This window comes from Bombus affinis, chromosome 16, assembly GCF_024516045.1.
Source record: "Bombus affinis isolate iyBomAffi1 chromosome 16, iyBomAffi1.2, whole genome shotgun sequence".
Lineage (NCBI taxonomy): Eukaryota > Metazoa > Arthropoda > Insecta > Hymenoptera > Apidae > Bombus > Bombus affinis.
In genome coordinates, this window is record NC_066359.1 from 6,508,090 (window position 1) to 6,520,276 (window position 12,187).

Here is a 12,187-nt window from a genome sequence, read left to right on the forward strand (position 1 = left end):
AGAAAGACAAAATTAACTTATGACTTTATCCAATATAATATATTATAAATATATTATAAATGTACAGGATGTACTTTAGAAATATAAAGTAAATATCAGTGCTTTAATCAAATTGCACAAGGTGTCCAAACGCTGGGATAAAAGAAAGAAGGAAAAACGTTCCTCTGGCTACATAGAAATAAATAAACGCTGAAAGGCTGGCAATAAAATATTCAATAAAAATAATCGCGATCAGAAATATCCAGGACGACCCTTTTAAGGGTCGCCACCCGTTCCAGCCAACTTTCTTCCAGCTTCGACGAACGAAGGTTTCTGTCATCGTTCCAGGGATCGGTAAAAGCCTTTCCATCGCGTGTATCATCTCCCAAGGGACCTCTACTCAGATTACAATCATGATTCTTCGAAATAAAACCCAAAGAAACTTGCACGAATGTACTTTCATTACTTCTGCCAGTGGACCACGTACACGCTTTCTTCGAATGACAAATTCCCTATATAAATGAAAAATTGCGGTGCTTGTTTCTTAGCGAGCGTGTTTTCTTGACGAAACGAACATTGGCGAGCGACTGTACGCGTGAAATAAAAATAACTCGGCAGGACAAAACGCGTAAAAGCTGCGACCATCTTCCATTTACCAATATTCGATTTCCGCGCCTCTATAGTAGTCAGCAATCTTCAATCGTAGCGACTTTATAGTCAGCAACGTTCTGCGTCTGTTGCTTTGTAATCGCCAGATTTTTGCTGCGACTTTATAGTCATCAATATTCAATTGTCGCAGCTTCGTAGTCAGCAATTTTCAATTTTCCCGCACCTACAGTCAGCAATTTTCAATTGCTACGTCTTTATAGTTATTAATCCTGCATCTCTCTAGCTTTGTAGTCGCCAGTTTTTAATTCATGGGATTTCACAGTTATAGTTATACAGTTATATAGATCCTATAGTTAATTTCAAATTGCCACAGCTTTACAGCATCCAGTTTTCAATTTCCACAATTCTTATAGTCGTTGACTATTAATTGCTGCGCCAATTTTTCACCACGATAGCTTTAGGATCATCAATATCCGCCCGTCTACAGTCGCTAATCCTTACCTACTGCAATCTTATAGTCTCCAATCTTCAAATTCTGTAACTTTGTAGTTGTCAGCGTTTCATTACTGCGACTTTATAGTCACCAATTTTCGATCGTCACGGCCTCATAATCGTCAATGCTGGATTGGCGAACCAAATTTCGAATCCAGCGTGACTGTAACTTGTATAGTAATGAAATTCCAATAATGAAGTCATCATAAGCATCTAATATCGTCGATCAAAGCGTATCAGTCAGAAAGTTTCGACCGCTGTGTCTTTATAGTCACCATCTGCTGTCGAAGAACACGTTCGCCATTCGTCTGCAAACAGTCTATCTCTCAGCCATAATCGTAAACCTGGGAGATTCGAGTGAACATTGCCGCGATATTTCCCCATTTTAAGCACGAGCAGCGTGTTCAACTCTGGATTAAATTACATTTTTTATGTGGGCTCCCACGGGACGATTCCGCGCTGATTGTAAAAACGTCCCGATGGTTTATACTTTTCTCTGTTTTTACCGCAGTCATCAGCGCGTTACTGCAAAACCAACGTTGCATTTCTCAAGTTATAAATTTACATAAAAAAATTTTTTTTAAAAATCACGAATGAAACAATACTAGTCACTTTCACGATTCTCGACGAACAATCGTTTCTAGAATACCTTACATACAGTGTAGAAAATGTTCATAGAAAATTGCCTGAACTCTGCCTGTATAGAATTTAGAATATTCGTATATCGTAGTATCGTGAAAAAGAAGGCCTGATTAGAGATCGATCGAATCATACAAACAGTGTCGTCTGTCCTTCGGTTGTTAGTTTACATTGGGAAAAAGCCTATGTGACTAAGGTCACCCAGTTCTTGCGGAGCGTGGGCATGGTGAGATTAAGGGAAGGAAAAAAAGAGCGTTGACCAAGAGGTCAGAGTTAGTCGAGAAGTGGAGAAGTAGAGTTGCGAGAATGGTCGAAATGAAATACGATTGTTACGTTTAGTTCGAGTTAAACAACCGTCGTTTTCTGTCTAATTAATATCTGTATAGTTTATTTATTGTAAATAAATTATAAATAGTATGAGGAAAAATTTACACCTAGATTTCCCTGATATTATAATATTTGTAATACGTAAAATACACGACGTTCACATAATATTTATAATGCATAAATACGTAACATAAATTATACGTAAAATACGTGATGTGTATGTTTGTAATTTGTTTATAAATGTGTCTTGTTGGACACCGGCATGGAGGCAGAAGGGGTGCTGCTAGCCCATAAGATACGATCGTTAGGGGAAATAGGTTAAATAAAGAGTGGAAACGGCAGAAGCGCATTTAAACGACATATAATGAGAAAATGGGTTTCGAGCGGGACCCGAACAGGGCGGAAACGCATTTAATCAGCGAGATAGTGGCAACGTAGAGGGTAAAAGGAGTTACTTTAATGAAATTTAAGATCGCAAGACGTAGCGAAATATTTTTGTGAAAAGTCACCGAGGACGGTGAAATGAGAAAAAGGAGCCGTCGAAAAAGCCACTCGAAGGAAATGTACAAAGGGAAAGGAAAGTGCTTGCCCCGGGAGAAAGAAGGGGGAGAAGGCATCGTGCAACGTGTCAAGAGAAGAATACCATAAAAGACGCCACACTAAAGGGAAACTAATGCATTTAAACGAGACATTTTGTGGATAAGATGCTTCCAAGGAATTATTTAACCCAGTATTATTCTCTACATTCGTTGGCTACAGGGATTATTCGTGTACCTTTGCATTTATCGTATGTGAAATAATCGAAATAATTACCACATTTAATCAGACATATCAGAAAGAAGAAAAAACGAAGAGAGAATGCTGTACGTACGAAATTAAACGTTAAGAAAATTCATTTGCACTCACGTTATTCGTTTCATTGTTTTAATTAACAATTATTCTGTCGTTTTGATCAATTCACAATCTCGTCAATTCACATTTGTGAATAACGCACACGTACCATTGAAGCAAAATCATTCAGCGAAAATTAGAAATGAGCATTTAACTTAATTCTGTTATATAAATAATTATTAATATTGTACAAAGCGTTTGTAATATCGTGCAAATAAAGAAGCAAGAGCAATGGCTTATGGGTCGAGCTCCGCAGTAATTGTTTGAACTTAGTTGCAAAGGAAATATTGGACAAGTGACTGATACGCCTGGGATATTTCACGGCTGCTCTACTCGCAACGTCTGACCACTGACAGACCTATGCTACTGAAACCGACCGGACTTCACACGTCGACGCGAAGGCGCAACTAATTTTTTCCCTTGTCTCTGTCAGCTGATTTCATCTGTGGCGAAGCACGTTATCAAGGTTATCGAGCAAGGTATGCTATTTGGAAACCAGGTGGCTATTTTCATAGTTTCACAAATAGAAACCATTGGGTTGGCAACTAAGTGATTGCGGGTTTTGTCAATATCAGCTAATGACAAAACCCGCAATCACTTAGTTGCCAACACAATAGAAACGAAGGAAGAAGTCTGACTCGATGGAGGCCGATGCGTAGCCAGGCTGGCCAATATTATTCCGTGCGAATTCCAAGCGAAACGTTGCAGGGATGCTGTTCAAACGAATGCACGGCGAGCTGCAAATATTTTGCCCGATGGCAAATATTTAAACACGACTGTACATATTGTACATGTTCCTGCGATCGACGCGAATTATGGGACCATTCGTCGAGTTTCTCGTAACCATAACCAGATATAGCAGCTATCGTCGATCGATCCACCAATTCTTATAATATTGCAGTGGATCGTTAAGAAAATTCTTTATAAATTATTTCCATAATTTCTACAATTTACTTTTGTAATTTAGCAATTAGTATTTCTATATTATTAATGTAACAAATTGATACGTGTAAAGATGTAGAATATAAAAGCCTGATAAGTCTATCTTCTTTTATTTAATTTCAATTATTTTCGTCGATTCCTCGATTTCTGTTTCGCTTGACCAGAGATCGTGGAAATAGAAAGTGACAAATATTCTACTGAATCGTTGAGGAATAATATTAGGTTGCTGTATATGAAGACTATCATATAAGAAAAATATGATATATACATATTGTTGATTTCCTGATTTCGAAATTACATGATCATTAAGAGATCATAAAATTTATTTAGTTTTATTTAATTAATTTCTAATTAATACAACGAATGAACAATCTCTGAGCAAAGCCTCTTTAATCGCATCCACAAAAACATGAATTTGCTATTTAAATATTAATCTAACATTTATAATTTCCGATATTCTACAATTATTTTATTACCATTAAATATTTATAACGTTCAACATATATATATAATTAGAAGTTACAATGCTTAATAATTAATAATTAATAATTACAATATTTAACAGGTGAAACAAATATCTGCTTATTTATTTCCATTTCTACTGCAACTAAGTGATTGCGGGTTTTGTCAACGCCACCTAATGACAAAACCCGCAATCACTTAGTTGCCAACCGTGTAATAGTCTAAAAATGCACAATGTAAAACGCGTAAACATTTTCCACAGAAACCACCCCCAATATTCACATAATTTGCTGTATCTGAAGGTGTCGTACAGCGCTTCTTCCCCTATCCCCCCCCCCCCCCCCCCCCACGTTTGACTTGAGCAAAACTCATCGAGTGGGAAAACCGAGAAAAGGATAAAATAGGAGAAGGAATAAAAAAAAACTGTTGGACAGAGTTAAAGTAAATGGGACGATATTAAGCTGAGAAGGAAGAGTCGCTTATCGACGCAACTTGAGGAGGTAAAGGGGTTGGAGCCACGAAATCTTGTCGGATTAAGAAACTAAAAGCATTCCGTGAAAGGCACCGGTTCCCATTGTGTCTGGCAAGTTCAGCACTGACTGCAGTTATTTCTCGTCCAATGCAATTCGCCAACTTCCGATTTCCTATTTTAACGGACTCAACCCTCGCAGTTCCGATAATGTGTCTGTTTCTTGCGTAAACTATGTCACGGACGAAAGGGGTGAAAGGAAAGGGGGTGGAAGGCAGCGAGTAGTTGATAGAAACTCTTGGACAATTAAAAATCCGTCGGCCCACCCCTTCTTCATCGAGCTTTGTCTCTAGTTGCCAGAGTAAATCGTTTCTTCGTCAGTGGTTCTCAAGTGGCTGTCGTTCATTCGTTGAGTAATTTGTTCAGATTGTTGAAATATTTTTTCTGCGCCATTTGTTGAACATTGACGAATATTTCCTACTCGTATGTTCTTGTATATCGATGGGTTTGCATGGAATTATTTTAATTTCTATGTTAATTATCACATCGTGTGAATTGTATTTTTGCGTTTAAATAATTTTATGGGGTTGGAAATAATTTTACGGGATCATTAGGTGGTAATGACAAAGTCCGCAATCACTTGGCTTCCAACCCAGTATTATAATTATCAGTTTGATGCCTTTCTTCCTCGTCAAGTGTCAGTTTGAGGTTAGGTTGGGCTTGGCAACTAAGTGATTGCGGATTTTGACATTACCATCTAGTGACAATACCCGCGATCACTTAGTTGCCAACCTAATGTTATAATTATCAGTTTGATGCCTCTCTGCCTCGTCAAGTAACAGTTTGAGGTTAGGTTGGGCTTGGCAACTAAGCGATTGCGGATTTTGCCATTACCACCTAATGTAAAAGCCCGTAATCACTTAGTTGCCAACCCAATAGATGCTTAATTTATGTTGTGAATGATGTACGTTCGAAGTTTAGGCGAACGAAACGCGTTGAATTAATTCTAACGTAGCTTGATTCGTATTTTCCTTTATAAATGATTATGTATGCTTTGATTTTCATGTCAGATATTTTCTGCCTTGGGATAATTTCAATTTGTCTGGGATCGGTGTGGTGGAATTTCGTGCGAACGAATTTCGTAAATTAGTTTTAACATAATTTTTCCCCAAAATTTTAAGATGACAACTTTATCTTCTGAAACAATTTTACGTCTTTTAATACAAAATATAACCTGAATTATTCTACTGACCTATGACCTATGATGTGGGTATTGAAAGTTAAAACCGTGCACAGCAACGCGAAACGGAAAATCTTCCAATTTCCGATAATGTTCGATAGTCTGCAATCGATGGAAAAAAGCGATATCATTGGAATTTTTACTGTTACCAATATTCTATTCTTCATTCGGGAATTCCTTGTTTGTTTTTTAATTGGCTGTGTATTTGACAAACGAATTAATTAACGATATGAAATCGGTTATTTTTCAATAGAATAACCTTCTTGAACCAGTAACAAAACAATGTTTTTACTGTCAATAATTATTGATTAAACAAATTATTTACAAATAATTATAAATCGACAAGAGTCAGCTTTTATATCATTGAATATTCCCTAGAGATACAATTAATTACGTAAATGATAAAATATATCGCTTATTTCGTGTATTTTATATATTGCTACGCTCTCATCCTAAAGAAAATCAACAGTTTTGATGATGGACAATAAAACAGACAACTATAATGAATATAAAAAATATAATAAATTATAATTTTAATGATATAGTCGTAAAAATGCTTGGAGCTGGTATTTTATTTCTTGGTGATTTTTTCTTGTTGCAGGTGGTAAGAGCTGCAAGCCCTGTTCTTCTACGCGTTATTGTACTAGGTGCATTTTTCATATACTGCACGGTAAGTAGTATACTCTACCGACGTTTTCACGAAATTTTATTTTAAACGTGGGTTGTAAAAATAATAGTTCCATTTTTTCTTCTTAAAAAAGTACAGAAAAATTAAGGTAAACACTTTGTGTGTGCTACATACTGAAACAAAAAGAAACTATATAAGACACGTATGAAAATATTCTCATGTAGCATACAGTTTTCAATATAAAATAAGAAAGAAAACCGATATGATGACATTTTTTCCCACAAAAATGATCAGGGAAAAACCACGATAATGTCACTTCGTCCTAAAATATCATCCAGAAGAAAGAAGCTATAGTGCCATTTCCCCCTAAAAGTATATTCAGTATAACCAAAGAAACCTTCGATTAAAACATTTATCTAATGTAATTTAAACTTAACTCACTAATCAGAATTTAATCCGAATCTAAGGCTATTCAAATATTACATAGATTCGACTAAAATCTATCCCAAAACAGATCTGAAGCGAACCTAAACTACGTCTAACCAAAATCAATGAGTCGAATCAAATTAACCTCTATCCTGAAGCAAATTGAAATCTAACCTCAAAACAGGAAATGAACCTAACCTAAAATTAAGATGAACCTAATCAAGATAGGAAATGAACCTAACATAAACCCATCACAAAGTCAGTGAATCAAACTAAATTAATCTCAAGACAGACCTAAGCGAACCTAACCTAAACCTAGCGAAAATCAATGAATCAAAGCAAATTAAGTTCTATCCCGAAGCAAATTGAAACCTAACCTCAAAATAGAAGATGAAGAGCTAAAATAGTCGACAAACACAAAAACGCCCGGCGGTTATAAAGAATAATAACCAAGTGGATCGATGCCTTTAATAAGAATAAACCGCTAGTGGTGGACCGTATAATTTGAGAGCCGCTTAAGCAGCCATTCAGCGTGGGCTGTTCTTGTATAAAATCCAATTGATAAGTTCATTCGGAAGTCTTTATCCGGCAATCGAGCACACTTTCCTCTTGTTTGACCGTGAAACCGACAATCTATCGACACGAAAATGGCGGGGCAAGGGCGATACTAGCGCCGCTCAAACGAAAATTAACCTAATCGTAGCGTGACGCGGCACGCGAGTTCGCGTTCTTCCATGAAAAGCATTCTTTCGATATCAGCAATTATCCTCATGCGATGCACCCGTAGAACAAGAAAGAAATTTTCCTGTCGAGAGGAAAGAATGCGAAGAATTGAGAGAACTTCTCGTTCGTTTAATTTCTCGAAACATTAGATTATAAGAATAATTGCATCGCAGGGATTTTATATCTTCTGTTTAACGGTGCTTGTGCCGTAGGAATTTTCTTTCCCGAGTTTAGTAACTGTGGATTTTTATACATTTATGGCAGGTTCCTATAAATTATTGTAATTCTAACTATCGTTACATCCAAACTACTTTCAATTTTTGCCATTTTTATTCCTTTTGCGGTTACTTTTATATCTGTCGTGATAAATATTGTGAATTCATAATGGCGCGCTGTAAAGGAAAAGTCTAAGAAGCACGACTCTTTCGATACTATCTGCCTTTGTTTAAGTGGAATATTTTCGGTTCTAAGCTCCTTGTGACGCCAAGAAAAATTCAATTTATAAGAATTCATAAAAAAAAAAGAAAAAACTCGAATTTCTCAGTAAATCTAACTTTTCTTCGCTGACGTTGAATTATGGTAAATGGAAATCAACTTCTTTGTTTCAGACGATAGTAATGTATCCACGTCCGAACGTCATAACCTGTACAGTGCGTGTGTGGTTAAGGGAGATTGGGTTTTCTCTCACCTATGGAGCTCTCATGTTAAAGACTTGGCGGTGAGTACAAATAACGTTGTTGGAAATATTTAATTCCATGTGCCATACTGAGATCCGACGAACGATGTTTGCTCCGCAAATGGGAATCCACTTCACTCAAATTACAATTCCAATTTGCACACTGACGCGCGTGCGGAAAATTACATGGTTGTACGTTTTAATTTCCTTACGGAATTCCTAAATAACCAACAGTTCTGACGAGTTTCGAATACTATATCTCATATTATACAATTGCATCATTTTCTGGGGAATAGTTTTATTATTAATAGAATAGTTAGGAAAAGTTTTAGTAGCATTTTAATGTTTGCTTTATATTTAAGGTGAATCTTATTGGAAATGGAAATCCACGAATTTTGATCTTAAATTTCATATGAAACAAAAATTAAATCGATTTAAACCTAATCTGAATAAAATGATTATTTTAACTTAGTGAAAATAACATTCCGCAAGTTAGAATAATTTTCCTCTACTTTAAACGATTTTCCATGAGTCAATCATGTTTCCCCACGACTAGAAATAATTTCCCATGACTCATTAAAGTAATTTGTACAGATTTCACATTTTTACTATTAAATTATATTGAAACAGTTTTCTTATTCACAACGAATTTTCCTGAACACCAAATTATTTTCCATGGTTCAGAGTGATTTGTACTGATTTAGAATAACTTTCCTTTGAATACTAATAGCTCATTTACTTAAATAGAAAAATTCTTCTTGTATGCTAAGAAATTTTCTTTAACTTTGAACGATTTCCCATAAACCTAAGTAATTTTCTATGAATCAAAATGAGTTTATGACTCACAATAATTTTCCATGACTTACCGATACTTGGGACACATCTTAAGCTATCAATATCTTCTTCCAAAAGTTACACCACTTCCCTCCAATCCCACCAAACTTTGCATAGGTCATTCAGTTTTCCCATAACTAAAAGAAAACATCCTTTTCCTCAACCAGGTTTTCATTTTCCAATCTATTCCGTCACACGTCAGAAAAATTTCGTCTGTCGCAATTCTCCAACTTACAATGTTGAGCCAATTTTCCTCGATCTCGAAAGAATCTACTCGATGAAACAGTGACACTTTTCGCACTTCATCCCCCAGTTGGAAAGAATCGGAAGAATCGTTTCCCACGGTTAGAAGTGCACCGTCCTGTCTCCATTCTCTTCCTTTCGTCCCCGACTTCCCGCGTTCGATAGATTTCCACCGATCAACCCTCTGACTCAGTTGCTCCGAAGGGTTGAAACGTGAAAAAAAGAAGGTCAGTAGTTTCTAGCGGTGGCTTCGTCGACCAACGAGTAATGTATCGTTCCTTTCGTTTTCTTCTTCTTTTTTGCGAAGATTTTTCCCACGAGATCGCTGGTTTCAAGAGCAGCTGCAGGATTTCCGTCGGGCACGGAGATTCCGGGACAAAGATTGCCTCTACTTTCATGCCCCAGCCCATTTCGCTTGCGAAGAAGAGAAATAAAAGTACGCTCTCGTGGCTCGCCCCTGGAATTCGTAAGCCATTCGGACTGCACCTCGTTTTCGACGAACAAAGCTCGGCCAAGTGAGCACGATTCTGTCCTTTTACTGTATTCTTCGCCAGTCGAGTGATAAACCACTCTTTCATCGTGAAACATTGATCTATTTTAAAGGGTTGAAGGATGGATGACGATTTCCGCGAACGGCACGTTCAGATTTCTTTCTTTCGATAATGGCAGAAGTTAGTGAGATGGAAAGCATAGAAATTTGAAAGAAGCTTGGAGAGTTGGAGAAAATAATCGTGGTTGAAGGGGAGTCTTATTTGAGTCGCGGGAAAATTTATTGAAGTCATGGAAATGTTACTTGAGTCATAATAAAATTTATTCCAGTCGTGGAAATGTTAGTTGAGTCATAGTAAAATGTACTCCAGTCGTGGAAATGTTATTTGAGTCAGAGGAAAATTTATTGGAACTATAGGAATCCTATTTGAGTCGCGGAAAAATTTATTGGAGTCATGGAAATGTTATTTGAGTCATAGGAAAATTTATCGGTGACATGGAAATGTTCCAAGAAAATCTATTTGAGCCTAATTGAAATTTAATTTGATTCATGGGAAATTTATTTAAATGGTTTGAGTCATAGAAAATCCACTAAAGTCACATGATATTTTGTCAAATCATGTAAGAATTATCAATATTCACTAACGCCATATTAATGTAATCTAAATTGAAGCAAAACTGACCCTTGAACCAGCAAATTGCTGTAATATTCTGTGGACGATGTACTTTTCTTCGTTGTCGGAGCTAACACAATTAACCAAGGCCCTGAAACTTGCTGTTAAACTTGCTACACTGGGTCCACTGTTAAACTTTCTCTTTCTTCGTCTACTAGTACGCTCACCATTACACCCAGTCCTTGTTTCCGGCATTCTAATGTTATTTAGCCGAAGTTGCCGCTTAATCGACGCGACGTGCAACTTTGTCAGAAGCTGCAAGTTATAATTAACGGAAGTCGACTCAGCCAGCTAATGCACAGGCTTGACTTACACGAGAAATCGACACACATAATTAGAAATTCCGGCTGGAAACTCAAAATTGCCTCTCTGATCACGTCTCTGTTTCCTTTTGTCTTGCTTAACCGATTGTTCCACGAAATTTGAGAAGTTTCATGATATCATCTATTAATTAACTCCCGCCCACGTAGTATCATGTCATTTTGAGAACTCGATCGCTACATGAAACCGAGAGATATATTTTTCTATACTGTTAGATTTCAAAGGGGAGAAACGTAAAAATAATAAAATTTCGGTTTCCCAATTTTTCATATTATGGCGTTTGAAAGGGAAAAAGTTTTATCAATAGGAAATTCGGTTTTATAATTTCTATTATTTAATTTTCCAATTCGGACGTTTCAAAGAGAAAACATGTGGAAATCTGGTTTTCTAATTTTCCAAATTATGACATTTCAAAGGGGAAAAGATATGTTCCATTGTTTTATGCGCATCTGAATGACTATAAACCAAACGTTACAATCACAAAAATAGAGATTCTTACTTTTTTGCAAATTAAAGTTAATTTTGTGCAAATATTCTGTATTTTCACTGATCGAAAAATGAATAATCTGATATCCACAATTTTGAAAAATCTGTGTGTTCTAATATCTCAAAGCTTAAATATGTTATATTTAATATCATAAAATTAAAATTTAATATGCAAACTAATATAATAAATATTCTAACATTCAGGAATTAAAATAGTAACTGAAGCTAAATATATATGAAAAATTATTCATTATCGAACTGATTATCACCATAAGAATTTCCTAGGATTTAAAACCCTAAATCCGAAACTCTTTAAGCTTTTAAAGAATTTCGTGACGCGCATCAACTTATAATTTTAAAGGAAGCTTTCGAGATACGCGATCTAAATTTCGCCAAACTTGTCACCACTCCGATCAAACTCGGTAAAGCTGCCTGCTGATTAAAAATAATCCAATTCCGAAGAAAACTGCGCTTGCAATCCAAAAGTTCTCGCCTGTCTCTCCCGTTTGAATCTTCAATATTTTCCAAACTCGTAATTTACTTGCCACGGAACGAGCCGTTGTATTTTGTTTGTTGAATATTAACTTAACCGACGACACAGAAATAAAACTGAATAATCCGTGGCCCTCTGCCTTCA

The 12,187-nt window shown here is 36.2% G+C and overlaps 1 protein-coding gene across 1 annotated transcript in view; it reads left to right on the forward strand.

Moving 5' to 3' along the window:
* The window catches only part of LOC126925497 (probable G-protein coupled receptor 158), a 169,092-nt gene that overhangs the window by 123,032 nt on the left and 33,873 nt on the right, over positions 1–12,187 (forward strand). The window contains exons 6-7 of the mRNA XM_050741083.1: positions 6,652–6,720; positions 8,436–8,545. Of these exons, the coding sequence (XP_050597040.1) occupies positions 6,652–6,720; positions 8,436–8,545 (179 nt within the window). The remainder of the gene's footprint in view (positions 1–6,651; positions 6,721–8,435; positions 8,546–12,187) is intronic.